Here is a 21,629-nt window from a genome sequence, read left to right as displayed (position 1 = left end):
TACAATCTTGGAACAAGTAGTAAGTAAATGAGCCGTGGAACAGTATGATTAATATAAATAACAATATTGTACTAAAATTATGTAATGTGATAAATATTACTACAGTGGCAACAATATATAAAAGTAACAAAGTAGAGAACCAAGATGGTGGCATAGGTAATCACCTATACTTGCTGCCTCTCACAACCACATCAAAACCACAACTAAACAGCAGAACAACTACCACCCAGAACCGCGGGAAAGCTGGCTGAATGGAAGTTCCACAACTAGAGAGGTGAAGAAGGTGCATTGAGACTGGTAAGAGGTGTGGAGGCGTGGAAAGTGCTGGCACCTGGATGTGCTGCTCTTTAACCGGGAGGGAGATACAAGCTCCCACTTGCTCTGAACTCTAGTTCCAGGCAAGACTCTGGGGGACCCAGGCACATACGGGGAGAAGCTGGACTGTCTGACATCGGGACAGGAAGGCGAGGGCGGCTTTCTCTTAGAGGTGCTCGCGGCGATCATTGTTCCTGCACGGGGGCATAGGACATGGAGAACCAGGGTCCTCTCCGGTTCAGGGCTGACTGGCAGCCATTGCTGTTTGCTCCGCCCTGGTGATTCCTAGAGACCCCGCCCCACTCAATTTACAACCCCACCCAAGCTGTGCGCAGCAGCTTTTACATATGAGTGGCCTGTCCTTTCGCCTAAAACCTGTGAAACTGCAGCTGGGTCAGAGAGCCCCAGAGCTTCCAAGAGAAGGCCCTAGGCCCGGCAGCAGTAGCGGCCTTGCTTCACAGCTGGGCCTCGTCTGGGGACTTCTAAACCCCATACAAAGAGGAGGAATCTGCAGATGTCTCTGTATCTCCTGCTGGGCGGCCCCAAACAGTGGCTGACCTTGCACCTCCTTGGGGATCCAAGAGCCAGTGTACCCAGTGGTCAGATAAAGACCATACTGGATTACAACTTTTCACATCCATAAGAGACACACTCAGGGGGCAGACTCAGTGAGCACCAAAGCCCTACTGAAGCAAGTCCTGCCCCATAAGGGTGTCTCCTGTGCAACAGATCTTCCAGTGAGACACAGTTGGTCATCACAGCCAATTGGCCTGGAGGTCAATTCCTCCCAGTGATACCAACAGCATTCAAGGGTTAACTACAACAAGACTGTGCACACAGCCCACAAAGGGGTGCACCAAAAGTGTCCACCTCAGGTGACTGGGGAGGCTGAGCCACTGGGCGCTATAGGACACCAACCACACAAGGCCACTCTATCAACTCGAGGAGAGTTAGCAGCTACCCAGTGCATAGGAACAGACACAGGGAAGAAGCCAATATGTGAAGACAAAGAAACAAGTCACAAATGAAAGAAATGGATGAAAGCAAAACCTCCAAGAAATTTAGTGAGACCCTCAAGGATATGAAAAAGGACCAATCAGAAATTAAGCATACACTGACTAAAATAAAGAATAATATACACAGATTTAACAGCAGACTAGAGGATCCCAAGAATCAAGTCAAAGATTTGAAATACGAATAAGCAAACACTCAACTGAAAAAAAAAGCCAAAAATGTAAGGAGCCTCTGGGACAACTTCAAGCATACCAACATCCAAATTATGGGAGTGCCAGAAGAAGAGAGAGAGCAAGATATTGAAAAACTATTTGAAGAAATAATGACAGAAAACTTCCCCTACCTGGTGAAAGAAATAGACTTAAAAGTCCAAGAAGCGCAGAGGACCCCAAACAAGAGGAATCCAAAGAATACCACACCAAAACACATCATAATTAAAATGCCAAGGGCAAAAGGCAAAGAGAGAATCTTAAAGGCAGCAAGAGAAAAACAGTTACCTACAAGGGAGCATCCATATGACTGTCAGCTGATTTCTCAACAGAAATTATGCAGGCCAGAAGGGCGTGGCAAGAAATATTCAAAGTGATGAATAGCAAGAACCTACAACCAAGATTACTCTACCCAGCAAAGCTATCATTTAGAATTGAAGGTCAGATAAAGAGCTTCGCAGACAAGATAAAACTAAAGGAGTTCATCACCACCAAACCAGTATTATGTGAAATGCTGAAGGATATTCTCTAAGAAGAGGAAGAAAAAGGTAAAGATAAAAATTATGAACAACAAATACATATTTATCAACAAGTGAATCTGAAAATCAAGTGAATAAAAAATCTGATGAACAGAATAAACTGATGAATATAATAACATCAGGGGCATAGAAAGGGTGTGGACTGACAATTCTCGGTGGGAAGGGGGTGTGAGGGTGCAGGAAGAGATTGGACAAAAATCTTACACCTATGGACAAGGACAGTGTTGTGGGGGTAAGGGTATGGAGTGGGGTGGGAACCGGGTGGAGGGGAGCTATGGGGGGAAAAAAGAGGAACAACTGTAATCTGAACAATAAAGATTTATTTTTTTAATATATTTTATTGATTTTCTTTTTTTAGAGAGAGGAAGGGAGAGGGATAGAGAGTTAGAAACATCAATGAGAGAGAAACATCGATCAGCTGCCTCCTGCACACCTCCTACTGGGGATGTGCCCACAACCAAGGTACATGCCCTTGACTGGAATCGAACCTGGGACATTTCAGTCCGCAGGCCGACGCTCTATCCACTGAGCCAAACCGGTTATGGCAATAAAGATTTATTTTAAAAAATAAAAGTAACACATTGTACACCTTAAATTTATATATTTTATGTCAAATTTATTCAATTTAAATTTTTTTTAGTGGTAGCAAAAAGGAAACATTTAGAGAAGGATTAGAACAGTGGTTCTCAACCTTTCTAATGCCGCAAACCTTTAATACAGTTCCTCATGTTGTGGTGACCCCCAACCATAAAATTATTTTCATTGCTACTTCATAACTGTAATTTTGCTACTGTTATGAATCGTAATGGAAATATCTGTGTTTTCCGATGGTCTTAGGCATTAAGAAGGTTGAGAACCACTGGATTAGAAGATAAAGTTGAAATCTCTTAAGGAATAGAACAACAACAAATAAAAATAAAGAAAAAGATAACTAAAAGATCAGCCCAAAAAGCCCAGAATCCAAATAACTGCAGGACACAGGTCTGCTGTGTTTTCTGCTGCTGTACATATAACAAGGGTCCCCTTTCCTCCACTTTTCAATAACATTTTCTCTCATTTTCTTCTGAGCCTTCAACTGCCGAATTGTTGGTGTCCATTTCTCTACCAACAGTCTATTCAAGGCAACCTATGCTAAATTTTCTATCATGCTCTCAAAATTCTTTCCAGTCTCTGCTTACTACCCAATTCCAAAGTCATTTCCATATTTTTTAGATATTTATTACAGTAACATTCCTCTACCTTGTATAAAAACCTCATCTAAACTTCAAAAGTCTCAAATCTCATTTAAATCCTCTAAATTAGGTGTACGGGTAAGGCTCTCGGTGTGATCCATCCTAGGACATAAATTGTGGACCTGTAAAAAACAACAACAAACAAGTCCTCTGCTCCTAACAATATAGTGATGGGACATTCATAGTCTTAAGAGAGACATTCCCATTGGAAAAGGGAGAAATGGAAGGGGAAAAATTGTTATCAATTCCAAGCAATTTTGAAATCCAAACTTCATTAGGTTTCAAGGCCTGAAAATAGTCCTCTGCAACTCAGTACTCTGCCCTCTGAATCATCCTTTTTCATGAAAGGTAGCATGTGTTTACAGCTGAGTGTTTTATCAGCCTGTTTTCCTGTCTGTACAATTGGGGGTGTTTAATAGCCCTCTTTCATTTTGTACTCTTTCTGTTTCCTTTCAGCCCAGTTGACAGTGTTCCTGCTGGCATAAAATTCTCAAGAACCTTGTGAATATGCTGCATATGTTACAGGGATTTATCTGATTAATCAACTACTAGATAACATTTTCCACCAAAATTGGCAAAGCTTTAACAAAAGTATAAGGATCTAGTACACCAATGTTAGAGAGGGAGTGGAGAAATTGACCACTTGTAGCCAAACAATGAGGGACTTATTGGTTCAGGCTTGTAGGGGTCAGTTTGGAATAAATGTTTAAAAAAAATATTTAAAATGTGCCCTGGACTATGTGCTCAGCAGTTAGAGCGTCAGCCCATGCACTGAAGGAATCTCAGGTTTGATTCCCAGTCAAGGGCACATACCTGGGTTGCAGGTTTGATCCCAGCCCCCGTTGGGGTGCAGTCAATTGATGTGTCTCTTATATTGATATTTCTCTCTCTCGCCTTCCCCCTCCCTCTCCACTAACTCTAAAAATCAGTGGAGAAATATCCTTGGGTGATGATTAAATAAATAAATATTTAAAGTGCTTTTTTCCAGCTGTTTCATTCATGTAAAATTATCCCAAGGAAGTAATTACAAATGTTGGCAGAGCTTTATTCTAAAAAAGCAAACAAACCAAAACAACAACAAAAACCCTATGGTATTTGCAAATGCTGGCTTGTACTAGAGTCATTAAAAAGTCTTATTTAACAACAAAAAAAGTCTTGTTGAAAACCATTTAATCTCGGGAAATGTTCATGATATATTAAGTGTGTACGTATAGGGTTTATAGTGCTGTATCTATATATATAAAAGCCTAAGCGACCATTACAACCGAATGAGTGGAACGACCAGTTGACCAGTCACTATGATGTGCACTGACCACCAGGGGGCAGATGCTCAACACAGGAGCTGCCCCTGGTGGTCGGTGCACTCACACGGCCAACCTCCCATGGTCCCTCCCCACAGCCAGCTGGCCCCGATTGCCCTGATCAGAATCTCCCATCGCCCCTTCTCCCCGGCCAGCCAACCTCCCATGGCCCTGATTGGGACTGGGCAAGACACCCCGATCAACCCCGATTGCCAGCCAGGCCGAGGGACCCCACCCATTCCTGAATTCATGCACTGGGCCTCTAGTATTATATAATATACATGTTTCATATTTCCTCAATTCTAAGACTCCATTATTTGTGCCATATCCATGTAATAATAACTGTTAGGGAAAATAATTTCAGAGGCATTAAGATGAAGACATTAGATCAGGTGTCCTCAAACTACGGCCCGCGGGCCACATGCAGGTGTTTTTGCCGTTTTGTTTATTTACTTCAAAATAAGGTATGTGCAGTGTGCATAGGAATTTGTTCATAGTTTTTTTAAAACTATAGTCGGCCCTCCAACGGTCTGAGGGACAGTGAACTGGCCCCATTTAAAAAGTTTGAGGACCCCTGCATTAGATTATTTTTAAGATTACGTGATTTGCAAATGACTTACTCTTTATATCTTTCTGTATCATCAAGAATAACTACAGTGCCTAGCTGGTTAGCTCAGTGGATAGAACGTTGGCCTATGGACTGAAAGGTCCCAGGTTCAATTCCAGCCAAAAGCACATGCCCATGTGGGCTTGATCCCCAGTAAGGGGCATGAAGGAAACAGCTGATCAATGATTCTCTCTCATTATTGATGTTTCTATCTGTCCCTCTCTGCAATCAATAAAAAATATATATATTAAAAATGACTATGTTGAGCATGTATTATTATGATAATTTTTATTTTCTAGATCCTTAATGTATTTATTTAAATTAATAATGGCAGTTAGTTATAATTCAAGGAGACAGTTTTGAGAAGCTATTGGGAGTATGGATGTTATACTATTTGTCTTGAATCTTACTTTTGAATGTCTAGAAAAGAATTAAATGTATTAATATGTGTTATTTGAATCCTACATGTAATTCCAACATTTCTTTAATGAGAGCCTCTTTTGCCTTTTTTACCTAAGAGGCTGAAAAGAGTGAAGATTCCTCGGGTGCTGCAGGCCTCTCAGGTTTACATCGCACATACAGCCAGGACTGCAGCTTTAAGAATAGCATGTACCATGTTGGAGATTATGTCTATGTAGAGCCCTCGGAAGCCAGCCTACAACCACATATAGTCTGTATTGAGAGACTGTGGGAAGATTCTGCTGGTAAGTTCATTTTAAATTGAAGGGCACATTTGTGAGATGTGACTGTTTTACTCCTTGGTCCTCAGGGGAGAAAACTATAATTTACCCATTTTATGTCTTCTAACAATACTTGTTCTACAATGTATCCTCTCTAATAAAATGGTAATGTGCAAATTAACCATCACTCCGCTACATAAGCCATGCCCACCAGCCAAGCCACGCCCACCAGCCAATCAGGGCGAGTATGCAAATTAACCCCAATCCCAAGATGGCTACAGCCACAGAGAGCAAGGTTTCCCAGGTAACAGAGCAAGCCAAGCTTTCCATAGCCATTGCAGGCCTAAGCCTCCACTCAAGCTACAAAGTTTCAATTATAGAAGGTAAACAAATTCAAACAAATGGTGGCAGAATGGAGCTTGAGAGAGCAGGCCTGGGTTGCCGGCGGCAACAGGGGAAGCAAAGCTTTCCGCACACCCTGGCCGGGCTCACCCGCTTAAGGCTACAAAGTTTCAATTGTAGAAGGTGAATTAACTGCCACAGAAATGGCTGCCGCCCCAGGCTACAAAGTTTCAATTGTAGAAGGAAAATAAATTCCAGATACCAGGGCCTCCCCTTGGGTTGCCAGGGGGCATGGCCGGCCTGCAAACCACCATAGGCCCCTCGCTCAGGCCGTCCCACACCCCAAGGGAACCCCCACCCTTATCTGTGACACCCTTCAGGGCAAACCAGCTGGCCCCCACCCGTGCACCAGGCCTCTATCCTATCTAATAAAAGAGTAATATACAGATTGATCATCACTGCAACACACAATATAGCTGCCCCCATGTGGTCAAAGATCCTGCCCCCATGTGGACACAAGATGGCCACTACAAGATGGCCAGCAGGAGAGGGCAGTTGGGAGGCACCCGGCCTGCAAGGGAGGGCAGTTGTGAGGGACCAGGCCTGCAAGGGAGGGCAGTTGAGAGGGACCAGGCTTGCAAGGGAGGGCAGTTGGAGGTGATCAACCCTGCAGGAGAGGGCAGTTAGGGGTGACCAGGCCGGCAGAGGAAGGCAGTTGGAGGTGATCAACCCTGCAGGAGAGGGCAGTTAGGGGTGACCAGGCTGGCAGAGGAGAGAAGTTGGGGGCAAACAGGCTGGCAGGGGAGCAGTTAAGCATCAACCAGGCTGGCAGCGGAGTGGTTAGGGGGTGATCAGGCTGGCAGGCAGAAGCTCTTAGGGGCAATCAGGAAGGCAGGCAGGCAAGCAGTTGGGAGCCAGCAGTCCTTCCGACTGCCCGTTTAGGCCCAGGATCGGGCCTAAACGGGCAGTCGAACATCCCTCCAGGAGTCCCAGATTGGAGAGGGTACAGGCTGGGCTGAGGGACAACCCCCCGCCGTGCACGAATTTCGTGCACCGGGCTTCTAGTAAAATATAATTAAGCACCCCCTATATGAAAGACATAGGATCTAGCACTATGGAGCAATGGCACAGTTGAGTCAAAAGAAATGTAACTTTTTGAAATCTATTTGAGATTATTCATTCAACTGATACTTAATAAAAACACACCATGAGCCAAATTCTGTAGGTTAACAGAGACTCAGAAGAACAAAAGGCTCATGTTTTGCCCCTGGCATAACCACTCCAATAAAAATCCTATATAATAAGAGGTAATATGCAAATTGGCCATCACTCCAACACACAAGATGGCCACCCCGTGTGGACACAAGATGGCTGGCAGGGGAGGGCAGTTGTGGGCGATCAGGCCAGCAGGGGAGGGCAGTTGGGAGAGACTAGGCCTGAAAGGGAGGGCAGTTGGGGTTATCAGGCCTGCAGGGGAGGGCAGTTAGGGGTGACTAGGCCGACAGAGGAGGGCAATTGGGGGCACCGAGGCCTGCAGGGGAGGGCAGTTGTGGAGGAACCCAGTCCTGCAGGGGAGGGCAGTTGGGGGGGACCAGGCCTTCAGGGGAGGGCAGTTGGGGGGAACCAGGCCTGCAGGAGAGGGCAGTTAGGGGCAACCAGGCCAGCAGGGGAGGGCAGTTAGGGGCGACCAGGCCTGCAGGGGAGGGCAGTTGGGAGTGACCTGGTCTGCAGGGGAGGGCAGTTGGGAGGGACAAGGCCTGTAGGGGAGGGAAGTTGGGGGGGACCTGGCCTGCAGGGGAAGACACTTAGGGGAGACCAGGCCTGCAGGGGAGGGCAGTTAGGAGCGACCAGGCCAGCAGGGGAGAGCAGTTGGGAGTGACCTGGCCTGCAGGGGAGGGCATTTGGGAGGGACAAGGTCTGTAGGGGAGGGCAGTTGGGGGGGACCAGGCCTGCAGGGGAAGGCAGTTGGGGGGGACCAGGCCGGCAGGGGAGGGCAGTTGGAGGCCATTGGGCCGGCAGGGGAGGCCAGTCTGGCAAGGGAGGGAAGTTAGGGGCAACCAGGCCAGCAGGGGAGGGCAGTTGGGGGCGACCAGGCTGGCAAGGGAGGGCAGTTAAGGGTGACTGGGCCATCAAGGGAGGGCAGTTAGGGGTGACCAGGCCGGCAGGGGAGGGCAGTTAGGGGCAATCGGTCCAGCAGGGGAGCAGTTAGGCGTCGATCAGGCTGGCAGCTGAGTGGTTAGGAGCAGGCAGGCAGGCAAGTGAGCGGTTGGGAACAAGCAGTCCTAGATTGTAAGAGGGATGTCCCAGATTGGAAGAGGGTGCAGGCTGGGCTGAGGGACACACCCCCACCCCCAACCCCTACCCCCGGTGCACGATTTCATGCACCGGGCCTCTACTCACAAATAAAAAATTATTATAGAGAGACATGTGCCTTAGCTTAGAATTTGATTTCACCTAGAACAATTGTCATTAAACTTGAGACATGGAGAATGAAGTGAAGCCAAAAGCAGGCAGAAATATGATCCAGGCATTCCCATTCTTTCATCTGTTCATCATGTAAAATACTTTTATATTCCTGACCCTGAAAGTCTAGCAGAGTAGAGCAGATCTCATCACCTTCCTCATCCTATGTATTATGTATCTTTTAATATGAGAGAGAAAGTAGCATTTCTTAGCCTTATTACACTTCATTATTTGAAAGTATTATTTCTTCTAAGATAATAGTATTAAGGAATGTGGTCTAAAAAACTGAATTGGTAGGTTCAGGCCATGGCAGAATGGATGGATTTGCTCATTTTGCAAAGAATATGTGATTTCTGTTCATGGTAATTCTCTCTTTTTGTTTTTGAGGTGAAAAATGGTTGTATGGCTGTTGGTTTTATCGGCCAAATGAAACATTCCATCTGGCTACACGAAAATTCCTAGAAAAAGAAGTTTTTAAGAGTGACTATTACAATAAAGTTCCTGTTAGTAAAATTCTAGGAAAATGTGTGGTCATGTTTGTCAAGGTAAGAAACTTATTAGTTTCAAAAGTATAAATCATTCCATGGGAATAAAATTTATAAAAACACAAAATTGATACTTACAAAATTAGGAGCTCTTTTTAACCTGTTTGGGGAAAAAATTTTCTTTAAGCTGTGACTATATGGCTTTATATAAAGATTTAGGAAGAAATTAACCTGAACATAAAGGTGAAAGACTATTTGCTGCCTACACTATGTAGCTATATGCAATCAGCTTAAATTTTTTTATATTACCAGACTAATTTTTAAGGATAACATTTTCTGAAAGGTCATTATAACCTGCTAGTGGGGTAATAAGATGTATTTTTTTTTATATCTATCTGATGGAGGCACAGAAATCCTGCCCATAGCTTTAAAGGACATTACAGCTGTCTGAAATATTAATATATTTTCCAAAGGGGCAATTTTTAGGCTAAATAAGCTACACATTATGTATTTAATAAAGTCATTCTGAAGCAAGGAAATACTACTAAATCTCAATTCATTTACCATTTGTTGTTAACTGTCAGAAAATCTAAACAGTTTAACTTTTGTTTGTTTAGTTGGTGTTTATTTTTGGTTCATTGATTTTCAGAAAATTAATTAATTTTATTCTTATATCCCCTAGGAATACTTTAAATTATGCCCAGAAAACTTTCGAGATGAGGATGTTTTTGTCTGTGAATCACGGTACTCTGCCAAAACCAAATCTTTTAAGAAAATTAAATTGTGGACCATGCCCATCAGTTCTGTTAGGTTTGTTCCTCGGGATGTGCCCTTGCCTGTGGTGCGAGTGGCCTCTGTATTTGCAAATGCAGATAAAGGGGATGATGAAAAGAATGCAGACAACTCAGAAGACAGTCGAACTGAAGACAATTTTAACTTGGAAAAGGTATGTAGATAATAGCCACACAAAAAAAAATTTTACATTTCAAAATAAATAATATAAAACCTTAATCAAGCCCTGGCCAGTGTGGCTCAGTTGGTTGGAGTGTCATCCCGAACACTGAAATGTTGTGGGTTAAATTCCCAGTTAGGACATGTACAGGAGGCAACCAATCCATATTTCTCTCTCTAAAATCAGTTAACAACCCTGGCTGGTGTGGCTCAGTTGGTTGGAATGTCTTCCTATGCACCAGAAGGCCTTGAGTTCAATTCCTGGTCAGGAAACATACCTAGGTTTTTGCGTTTGATCCTTGATCTGGGTACGTATGGGAGGTAACCAATTGAAGTATCTCTCTCACATCAATGTTTCTCTCTCTCCTTCCTTCCCCTTTTCACCCTCTTTTTAAAATAATTAATAATTAATTAATTAATTAATTAATAAAAATAAACATCCTCTGGTGAGTATTAAAAAAATAAAAGCGTGGCTCAATGGTTGAGAATTGGTCCATGAACCAGGAGGTCACGTTCAATTCCCGGTCAGGCACATGCCTGGGTTGTAGGCTCTATCCCCAGTAGGAGGCATGCAGGAGGCAGCCAATCAATGTTTCTCTCTCATTGATGTTTCTATCTCTCTATCCCTCTCCTTTTCTCTCTCTAAAAGTCTATAAAAATATATTTTTTGCCCTAGCTGATTTGGCTCAATGGATAGAGTGTCAGCCCAAGGATTGAAGGGTCCCAGATTTGATTCTGGTCAAGATAACATACCTTGGTTTCAGGCTCAATCCCTGACCTCAGTCAGGCCACATGAGGGAGGCAACCAATTGATCTGTCTCTCACATCAATGTTTCTCTCTGTCTCGCCCCCTCTTTTCCACTCTCTAAAAATCAATGGAGCCCTAGCCTATTTGGCTCAGTGGATAAAGTGTCGGCCTGCGGACCAAAGGGTCCTGGATTTGATTCTGGGCAAGGGCACGTGCCTCGGTTGCAGGCTCCTCCCCAGCCTGGGTCCTGGTCAGGGCACATGCAGCAGGCAACCAATCGATGTGTTTCTCACATCGATATTTCTCTCTGTCTTTCCCTCTCTGTTCCACTCTCTCTCAAGTTCAATGGAAAAATACCCTTGGTTGAGGATTTTTTTTAAAATCAGCCCTAGCTGGTTTGGCTCAGTAGATAGAACGTCAACCTGTGGACTGAAGGGTCCCAGGTTTGATTCCAGTCAAGGGCACATGCCTGGGTTGTGGGCTCAATCCCTAGTAGGGGGTGTGCAGAGGCAGCCAATCAATGATTCTCTCTCATCATTGATGTTTCTATCTCCTCCCTTCCTCTCTGAAATCAATAAAAATATATATTTTTAAAAATCAGTGGGAAAATGTCCACATGGAGGATTAACAAAAATAAAATCAATGAACTATTTTTTAAACAAAAGCAATCAGAAAGAAAGAAACTTATAAAGACAGAAATTAATACTTAGACAATAGAATAGTAGAATTTACAAGTAAATCCAAGTGCTAATTCTCTGATAGGTCCAATGAGATAAACTACTAGCCATCCTAATAAAGAAAAAAGGGAATTCTAGATTTCCTTCAGACATTTAAAATGTGGAAGAAATTTAAAGGCTTTTGTACGTTATTGCTAATAAATTTGAAAGCCTGAATAAAATGAATAATTTTGTAGGATAATATAAAGTTACTAGAGTAAAATCAACAAGAGATATAACACATAAGTGGACAACAACATGAAGAAATTTTTTAAAATGTCAAAGAACTAACCCTGAAGAGTATTCAGATCAGATAATTCCATAGGTGGATTCTTTTAACCCTTTAAGCAACCTATAATTACAACTAGAGGCCCAGTGCACAAAATTCATACACGTGTAGGGTCCCTAAGCCTTGCCAGCCATTAGGGCTGATCAGATTCCCCGCCTCCTTGCCTCCTCTTTCCCTCTCTCCCTCATTGCCCCTCTTATTACCACTGGTCGCCCACCATGTTCCACACTGCCCCCTGGTGGTCAGTGCACGTCATAGCGAATGATCAAACTCCCGAGGGGACACTTTGCATATTAGCCTTTTATATATAGAGATATTTAAATTATTTCAGAGCATGGAAAACAAAGAAAACCTTGTTGTTTTTTTGTTTTGTTTTTTAAATATATTTTATTGATATTTCACAGAGAAGAAGGGAGAAGGATAGAAAGGGAGAGGGATAGAAAGTTAGAAACATGGATGAGAGAGAAACATCGATCAGCGCCTCCTGCACACTCCCCACCGGGTATGTGCCCGCAACCAAGGTACATGCCCTTGACCGGAATCGAACCCGGGACCCTTGAGTCCGAAGTCCGATGCTCTATCCATTGAGCCAAACCGGTTAGGGCACCTTGGTTTGTTTTACAAAGCCAGAATAATCTTGATTCCAAAGCCTGACAAAATAAAAACAAAAACTACAGTTCAGACTTGCAAATATTTTGGGGGGGCGGGGGGAAACTTGGGGAGAAAAGTATTTTTACAAGTGAAATCAAATTAGTTCTTTAAGAACAGGACCAACTAACCTGCTAGTGTGGCTCAGTGATCAAGTGTCGACCTATGAACCAGGAGGTCAAGTTCAATTCCTGATCAGGACACATGTCCAGGTTGCTCTCATCATTGATGTTTCTATCTCTCCCTCTCCCTACCTCTCTGAAATCAATTTTAGAAATTGACAAAATTATTCTAGCATTCTTTTTTTTTTTAATAAATCTTTATTGTTAAGATTATTACAATTGTTTATCCTTTTTTCCCCTATATCTCCCCATCACCCGGTTCCCTCCCCCCCCCCCCCGTTGTCCTTATCCATAGGTGTATGATTTTTGTCCAGTCTCTTCCCATACCCCCCACACAGACACCCCTTTCCCCCTGAGAATTATTAATCCACTCCCATTCTATGCCTCTGATTCTATTATGTTCACCAGTTTATTCTGTTCCTCAGATTTTAATTCACTTGATTTTTAGAATCACTTGTTGATAGATATGTATTTGTTGTTCATAATTTTTATCTTTACTTTTTTCTTCTTTTTTAAAGAATACCTTTCAGCATTTCATATAATACTGGTTTGGTGGTGATGAACTCCTTTAGCTTTTTCTTATCTGTGAAGCTCTTTATCTGCCCTTCAATTCTGAATGATAACTTTGCTGGGTAGAGTAGTCTTGGTTGTAGGTTCTTGCTATTCATCACTTTGAATATTTCTTGCCATTCCCGTCTGGCCTGCATAGTTTCTGTTGAGAAATCAGCTGACAGTCGTATGGGTGCTCCCTTGTAGGTAACTAACTGTTTTTCTCTTGCTGCTTGTAAGATTCTCTCTTTGTCTTTTGCCCTTGGCATTTTAATTATGATGTGTCTTGGTGTGGTCCTCTTTGGATTCCTCTTGTTTGGGGTTCTGTGCGCTTCCTGAACCTGTAAGTCTATTTCTTTCACCAGGTGGGGGAAGTTTTCTGTCATTATTTCTTCAAATAGGTTTTCAGTATCTTGCTCTCTCTCTTCTGGCACCCCAAAAATTCGGATATTGGTACGCTTAAAGCCATCCCGGAGGCTCCTTATGCTATCCTCACACTTTTGGATTCTTCTTTCTTTCTGCCTCTCTGGTTGGGTGTTTTTTTCTTCCTCATATTCCAGATCTTTGGTTTGACTCTTCGGGTGTGGTGGTCTACTCTGTATATTCTTTATTTCAGACATTGTATGCATAATTTCTGACTGGTCCCTTTCCATTTTTTTGGTATTCTCATTTAGGTCCTTGAAGGTCTCTTCAAGTTTCTCAGCAGTTTTTAGAAGATTCTTGAGTAACCTTATAAATATGGTTCTGAACACTGTGTCGTCCATTAGTTTGCTTTCATCTATCTCTCCTTCTTGTGACATACTTCGATGTCTCCACATTTTGGCTGCCTCCCTGTGTTGATGGAGTGGCTTTGTGTGGTCGGTGACCTATAGGGGCTGGTAGCTCAGTTTCCCCAATCACCCTAGGTGGTCGCTCTTGGTACTCCCCTTTGTGGGCTGAGTGGAAAGTCTTGGTGTAGTTAAAAGCCCTGATTGCTGTTGGGAGGAATTGACCTCCGGTCCAATTGGTTGTGAGGGCTTGCTGTGTCTATAACGGAAGAATTGCTGTGCTGGAGACACAGTAGGGCTTTGGTGCTCACTGAGTCTGCCTCTTGAATGTGTCCCTTATGAGAGTGGTTGAAATCTGGTGTCATCCACACCAACAGAAAAGTCACTCTCACTCTCCGACCGATGGCCGAGAGTCCCGTAGGCATCTGGGTCCCCCGCGTGTCCCCAGAAACTGGAGTTCAGAGTGGTTGGGATTGTTGGTATCACTGGCGGGAGTTGATCTCCAAGCCAGTTGGCTGTGAGGATCAGCAGTGTCTCCGCTGGGAGAGCTTCTGTGCTCAGCTTGGATGGGGCGGAGTCTCAGGGTGGCGCAGACAAGCTTTGGTTTCCCGTCTGCTCCGCTCTTAGAGGGGCGGTTTCTCCGTGCCCGAATTAATGGCTGCGCGCCTCTGAGAGAAGGCAGCTTTTGAGCCTCTCCCGCTGCCTAACAGACCAGTTTCTCCCCAGCTGGGGCTGGATTTCAGTGCAGACCTGAGGTTTTGTTTTTCTCCCAAACAAGAAATCCAGTGACTGGGAGGGCTGTGCTCAGCTTGGATGGGGCGGAGTCTCAGAATGGCGCAGACAAACTTGGTTTCCGTCCGTGCCGCCCTAAGAGGGCAGGTTTCTCCGTGCCCGAATTAATGGCTGCGCACCTCTGAGAGAAGGCAGCTTTCGAGCCTCGTCCGCTGCCTAACAGACCAGTTTCTCCCCAGCTGGGGCTGGATTTCAGTGCAGACTGAAGGTTTTGTTTTTCTCCCGAACGAGAGATCCAGTCACTGGGAGGGCTGTGCTCAGCTTGGATGGGGCGGAGTCTCAGAATGGCGCAGACAAACTTGGTTTCCGTCCGCGCCGCCCTATGACGGCAGGTTTCTCCGTGCCCGAATTAATGGCTGGGCACCTCTGAGAGAAGGCTGCTCTCAAGCCTCGCCTGCTGCCAAACAGCCCAATTTCTCCCCGACTGCAGCTGGATTTCAGTGCAGTCGGGAGGTTTTGTTTTTCTCCCAAACGAGAAAGCTAGCCACGCAGCGTCTGCTGCCCTCCCTCTCCGCGCGCTGCGAGCAAGCCTGCCACGTATTCAGCCGCCCGCCCTTTCCGCGCTCACGGATCTCCGTACCTCCACAGCTCCTGAGGCTCAGCGTCCCCCTCTCTTTTTTTCTCTAGATGTAGGTTTTCCACTCTGCCAGCTTTCCGGTGGTTCTGGACGGTGTGCGCTCTGTTTTCCAGTTGTAGTTTCAAAATTGTTGTGGTAGGCAACAATTAGGTGTTTACCTTATGCCGCCATCTTGGTTTCTATTCTAGCATTCTTATGAAAGAATAAATATGTGACAGTCACCAGAAATAGAAGAAAAAGAGAAAATAATCAAGAATACTTTGACAGCGTTTGAGATCCTGCTTCCCAATATGTCTTTTTAAAAAAATGCTTTGCACTGACAAATGTTACATTTTACAAAACTACATTTAAAAAATTGCGCATCATAGTGACTGGTCGTTCCACCGTTCAGTCAATTTGCATGTTAGCCTTTTATTATATAAGATTGAAAAATTCCCAAGTTATGTTGGGAAAAGTTGTTACTAAATAACAGGTTGCAGAATGAGATGTGGTTTATCATTATTCAAGAAAACAAAAATGGCCCTAGTTGGTGTGGCTCAGTGGGCTGGAGCATCACCCTATATACCAAAAGGTCTCAGATTGATACCCAGGTTACAGGTTTGATCCCCAGTTGAGGTGAGTGCAAGAGGCAACCTATAGATGTTTCTTTCTCATCTCTCCCTCTCAAATTAATTAAAAATAAAAAATAAAGAAAAAGTGCATGAATATGAAAACATGGAAAACCATGTACTAAACTGGGTAGTTATCTCGGGCTAGGTCACAGACTTTTGTTTTTTAAATTTTACATACTCTAATGTTTGAATTATTTCCAGCAAATATAAATCTTTTATATAATCAAGAAAAAGTTTTAAAATTGTTCATGTAAAAACTGGAAAAATTTGAATTCTTAGTATCTTAGGAAAAAAATATCCATTTTCATGTGCTAATACATGGTATTCCTTATATTTTACCAATATGTATAGGAATCACAGACATTAATTTTAAAAGAAGAAATATCAATGGAACCCAATGTGAAATTAACTTAGATTTGTAATTGTTATTAGAATTCATAAGTTCCCAGGGTCCTCTCTGTATATGAGTGACTATTTTGTTTAGTTATTTTGATATTGCATGGTCAAGATGAATCATTTTAGCACCTTTTTTAAAGGGTATCTTGAGATCAGAACCCATTCCTAAAATAAAAAAGTTTTTTTTTTTTATTATAGTTTACATACAATATTACATTAGTTTCAAGTGTGCAACGTCATGATTCAACACTTAACCACATGATCACCATGATAAGTGGAATAACGTGTCACTGTACAGTTATTACAGTATTGTTGGCTATATTTTCTGTGCTGTCCGTTACATCCCCATGACTTACTTATTTTATAACTAAAAGTTTGTACCTCTTTTTAAAAAATATATATATTTCTTTATTGATTTCAGAGAGGAAGGGAGAAGGAGATAGAAACATCAATGATGAGAGAGAATCATTGATAGGCTGTCTCCGGCATACCCCCTACTGGGGATCGAGCCCACAACCCAGACATGTGCCCTTGGCTGGAATCGAACCTGGGACCCTTCAGTCTGCAGGCTGACGCTCTATCCACTGAGCTAAGCCGACTAGGGCAGTTTGTACCTCTTAATCCCTTTCACCGTTTCTCTCATCCCTTCTGGCAACCATCAGTTTGTTTTCTGTGTCCATGAGTCTGTTTTGTTCTGTTCTGTTCTTTTAGATTCCATATGTAAGTGAAATCATACGGTATTTGGCTTTCTCTGTCTGACTTATTTCACTTAGCATGATACTTCCAGGTCTATTCATGTTGTTGCAAAGGACAAGATTTCTTTTTTATGGCTGAGCACTATTTCATTTTGTATATTTGTATGTGTGTGTATCACATCTTTATTCATCTGTCGATGGATACCTAGGTTCCTTTCATGTCTATTTTAAATAATGCTGCAGTGAACACAGGGGTGTGTGTATTTTTCTTTTTTTCTTTTTTTTTAAATATATTTTATTGATTTTTTAAAGAGAGGAAGAGAGAGGGATAGAGAGTTAGAAACATCGGATGAGAGAGAAACATCGATCAGCTGCCTCTTGCACACCCCCTACTGGGGATGTGTCCGCAACTAAGGTACATGCCCTTGACCGGAATCGAACCTGGGACGCTTGAGTCCGCAGGCCGACGCTCTATCCACTGAGCCAAACCGGTTTCGGCCGGGTGTGTGTATTTTTCAAATTAGTGTTTTTGTTTTCTTCATATAGGTACCCAGAACTGAAATTGCTATGTTGTATGATAGTTATATTTTTAATTTTTTTATAACCCTAAATACTGTTTTCCAGGCAGCTGCACCAGTTTACAATCCTATCAATACTGCACAAGGGTTTCCTTTTCTCCAAATCCTTGCTAACACTTGTTTACTAGTTGTCTTTTTTACTTGTTTGTTTTTGTATTGTTAATCCTCATACATTTTTCCATTGCTTTTTAGAGAGAGTGGAAGGGATGGGGGGAGAAAGAGAAAGAGAAAAACATGGATGTGAGAGAGACAAATCAGTTGGTTGTCTCCCACATGCATCCCGACTTTATTGTGTCATTTAAGCTTCCTTACAATCCCATTTAATGAAGACACTAAGGCATAAGAGGTCAAGTAATTTGTTACAACAGCCAGTAGGTGACATACCCTGTAATTTATTCAAAAACAGAATATGTGTCTTTAGGTCATGGAGACTTTGCTAGCCCTTTCTATTTTGGAATAACTCAAAATGATAAAAAATTGTAAAACTATTCATGGTTAATGTTAAGAAGTGGCGAGCTCAGTAAATGTAGTGAAGGGGAAGCTTGTGTAGAATTTGCTTCTTTTATTTTACTAGAGGCCCGGTGCACGAAATTTGTGCACGGGTAGGGTCCCTAGGCCTGGCCTGTGATCAGGGCCGATCAGGTTCCCAGCCTCTCCACCCTCTCCTTCCCTCGCTCCCTTGGCGCCCCGCCGCTGCTGGTCGCCCGCCATGTTCCGCGCCACCCCCTGATGGTTAGCACATGTCATAGTGAGCTATCAAACTCCTGGTCTGCCGGTTGAACTCCCGATCGGACAATTTGCATATTAGCCTTTTATTATCCTACATAATAAAATGGTAATATGTAAATTACCATCACTCCGCTACGCCCACGATTGGGCCAGCAGGAGGCGCAGGGGGCGGGACTCAGGGTGGCCGGGGTAGCTGATTGGGCCAGCAGGACGCTGAGCTCGCTGGCGCCGCGAGCTCAGCGTCTGTGCCATGGCTGCGCCGGAGGCTTTCGAAAGGCCTGGTGCACCAGCGGATAGACAGCCAGCTCCCCCGCGATCAAAAGCCAAAGCGGGGGAGCTGGCTGGCTGTCTGCTCCGGCACAAGGCCTTTCGAAAGCCTCCGCCGCGCCGGAGGTTTTCAGAAGGCCTGGTGCACCAGCGGATAGACAGCCAGCTCCCCCGCGATCAAAAGCCAAAGCGGGGGAGCTGGCTGTCTGTCTGCTCCGGCACAAGGCCTTTCGAAAGCCTCCGCCGCACTGGAGGCTTTCGGAAGGCCTGGTGCACCAGCGGACAGCCAGCCAGCTGGTGCACCAGGTGCATGATTAAATCATGCACTGGGCCTCTAGTATAGGATAATAATGCATTGACTAAGTCTGCTTCTGAATGCTAAGTCCTTCCTCGCCAGTGTTTTTGTTTGTTAGTTTACTACTAAAGGCTATGGGAATAGAAGAAAGACGGGGAGGTGATAAAAGCATCCTAGAGTAACATTTTGTGTCAATTAACTTGAAATTTAAAATATATACAATATTTGATGAGTCTTAGTTTGATTTCATTGACCTAATCTTTGGTTTCTTTTCTTCATCAAAGCTTCTGTTTATTGTTATTTTTTTCTTTTAGGTTAATTATGAAAGTCTGTTTTCCTTTCTTACCTTCTCTGTTTACTTCTTGATTGTCAACTGCCTATCCTCAACCAGTTTCCTTTACAACAGGAGAAAGAAGATGTCCCTGTGGAAATGTCTAATGGTGAACCAGGTTGCCACTACTTTGAGCAGCTCCATTACAATGACATGTGGCTGAAGGTTGGCGACTGTGTCTTCATCAAGTCCCATGGCCTGGTGCGCCCTCGTGTGGGCAGGTGAGTATTATTGAAGTAGGCGGATGAGGTTGGGTCTGAGAGATGTTGAGCCAGTAAAAAAAAAAAATCATCACTCTTTAGGATGAAGTCAAAAGTCTCTCTCCCAGTAACTTACCCAGCTTTCTCTTACATTGTACTTCCCCTGCTTTTGCCTCTAGCCATACTTCCTCTTTTATATTCCTCCATGAAATCTTTTTGTTTTTCTTCTACCATTTACTGAACTCTCAACCCTGAAATCCCCCTACCCACTTCATATGGTGAACTCCTTCAGCTTACATTTGAAATGGTACTTCTTTAAGGAAACCTTCTGTCTCCTCCAGACTGGGTTAGGTCTCCCTATTACAGCCTCTCAAAGCACCATGTATTTCCTTCTCCTCGGAGCACATATCACATTACATTATTCTCAGGTTCTATACTGGACTGCAAATTCCCTGAGAGTAGTCATCCTCTCTTTTTGCTCTCCTTTGCATCCACTATTCCAAACGTAGTGCATGAAACATAGTAAGGGCTCAGATTTTTGAATGAACAAATAAATGGATGAAATTATAAATGGTTGGATGGCATAAAACAACAGTAAAGGAGTCGGGGACAGAGCTGGGCAGTTGACAGTACTTAAGAACTAGTTGGTTCCAAGTGCCCATTAGTAGATGAGTGGATAAAAAACTGTGGTACATTTATACCATGGAATACTATGCAGCAGTAAAAAAGAAGAATTTCTTAACCTTTGGACAGCATGGAGGGGCATGGAGAGTATCATGCTAAGTGAAATAAGTCAGAGAAAGATAAGTATCACATGATCTTCACTCATATGTGGAATCTAAGTAACAAAATAAACTGATGAATAGAGTGGATCCAGAGACATGGAAGCATGGAACAGAGTGCGGAATCTCAGAGGGAAGGCTGGGTTGGTGGGAAATAATCAACCAAGAACTTGTATGTATATATGCATGTCCATAGCCACAAAGGGGAAGTGAGGACCTGGGGCAGGGGATGGGGGGTCAGTGGGGAAAAAGGAAGACATATGTAATACTTTCAACAATAAAGATTTATATAAATAAATAAATAAATAAATAAATAAATAAATAAATAATAACGAACTAGTTGGTTCCAAGAGATCTTGGTTTCAAATGATTACCTCTCTGAGTCAGTTTCCTGGTATTTATTTCATCATTCACTATTTATTGCACATCTCCCATTTGCCAGGGTCTAAGGATACATTAGTAAATAAGACAAATATCCTTAGTCCCATGGATCTTTGTACTAGTGGGAAGACAAACAATAAACATCGTGAATAAGTTAAGTGTATGGTACATATCATGTTAAAATACTTTTTTTTTTTTAAATACTTTTTCCCCCTCAGGTGAATAGCCAAATCTTCATTTGTCTTTTTCCAAGTATCTTCTCATGTGTTTAAGTGGGATGGGGGGTGTCAAAGAAATTGTCTTATCAAAATAATCAGTGAAACTTCTCTACATACTAATTTTTGGTTAACGGAATTTTTGTTAGATTAATCCTTCAAGAATGAAACTTATTATTAGAATTTTATTTTAATGAAATTTCTCCTTTTTTCACCACCCAAGAATTGAAAAGGTATGGGTTCGAGACGGAGCTGCATATTTTTATGGCCCCATCTTCATTCATCCAGAAGAGACGGAACATGAGCCCACAAAAATGTTCTACAAAAAAGAAGTGTTTCTGAGTAATCTGGAAGAAACCTGCCCCATGACATGTATTCTGGGTAGGTATATATGCTGTTACATTTAATCACATGCATTTCACAACAATCAATTGAATGCTTCTGTTCTAGGTGCTAGGTATACAGCAATAAACAAACGAAAGTCTCTGCTCTTTTAAAGACTTATGATAGGGCAGAGGTGGGGGATTCAGTAAATTAAAATTAAATATACAAAACCTCAGATAGTTATCCTATCTAAGAAAGAGGGAGTATCCTAATTGACCCTCACGCCGTCGCAAAGATGGCGGCGCCCACAGCCAATAAGGAGGGAATATGCTAATTGACTGCCATGCCCTCAAAGATGGCAGCGCCCACAGCCCCAAGATGGCGGCACCCAGTCTCCTCAGCCCTGCCGGGGTGGCAGGCGTGTGGCAAGCCCGGCCTTGCCACGTGCCTGCCTCGGGAATTCCCCGGTCCCCTCAGCC

General features: G+C 43.3%; 1 protein-coding gene across 30 annotated transcripts in view; it reads left to right on the top strand.

The window, feature by feature from the left end:
* Positions 1-21,629, top strand: part of PBRM1 (polybromo 1) — a 134,287-nt gene that overhangs the window by 83,928 nt on the left and 28,730 nt on the right. For 17 of the 30 annotated variants that reach the window (XM_079795219.1, XM_079795218.1, XM_079795199.1 and 14 more), the window contains 5 exons: positions 5,736-5,921; positions 9,090-9,247; positions 9,870-10,133; positions 19,324-19,469; positions 21,050-21,207. In XM_079795219.1, coding sequence (XP_079651345.1) covers positions 5,736-5,921; positions 9,090-9,247; positions 9,870-10,133; positions 19,324-19,469; positions 21,050-21,207 — 912 coding nt within the window. Of the gene's footprint in view, positions 1-5,735; positions 5,922-9,089; positions 9,248-9,869; positions 10,134-19,308; positions 19,470-21,049; positions 21,208-21,629 lie in introns of all 30 variants that reach the window. The other 13 variants (XM_079795194.1, XM_079795204.1, XM_079795197.1 and 10 more) reach the window with 1 other exon arrangement.

Source organism: Cnephaeus nilssonii, assembly GCF_951640355.1.
Source record: "Cnephaeus nilssonii genome assembly, chromosome: 17".
Classification (NCBI taxonomy): Eukaryota; Metazoa; Chordata; class Mammalia; order Chiroptera; family Vespertilionidae; genus Cnephaeus; species Cnephaeus nilssonii.
Note: the sequence above shows the minus strand (reverse complement) of the source record. Positions and strands in the feature narration are given on the sequence as shown.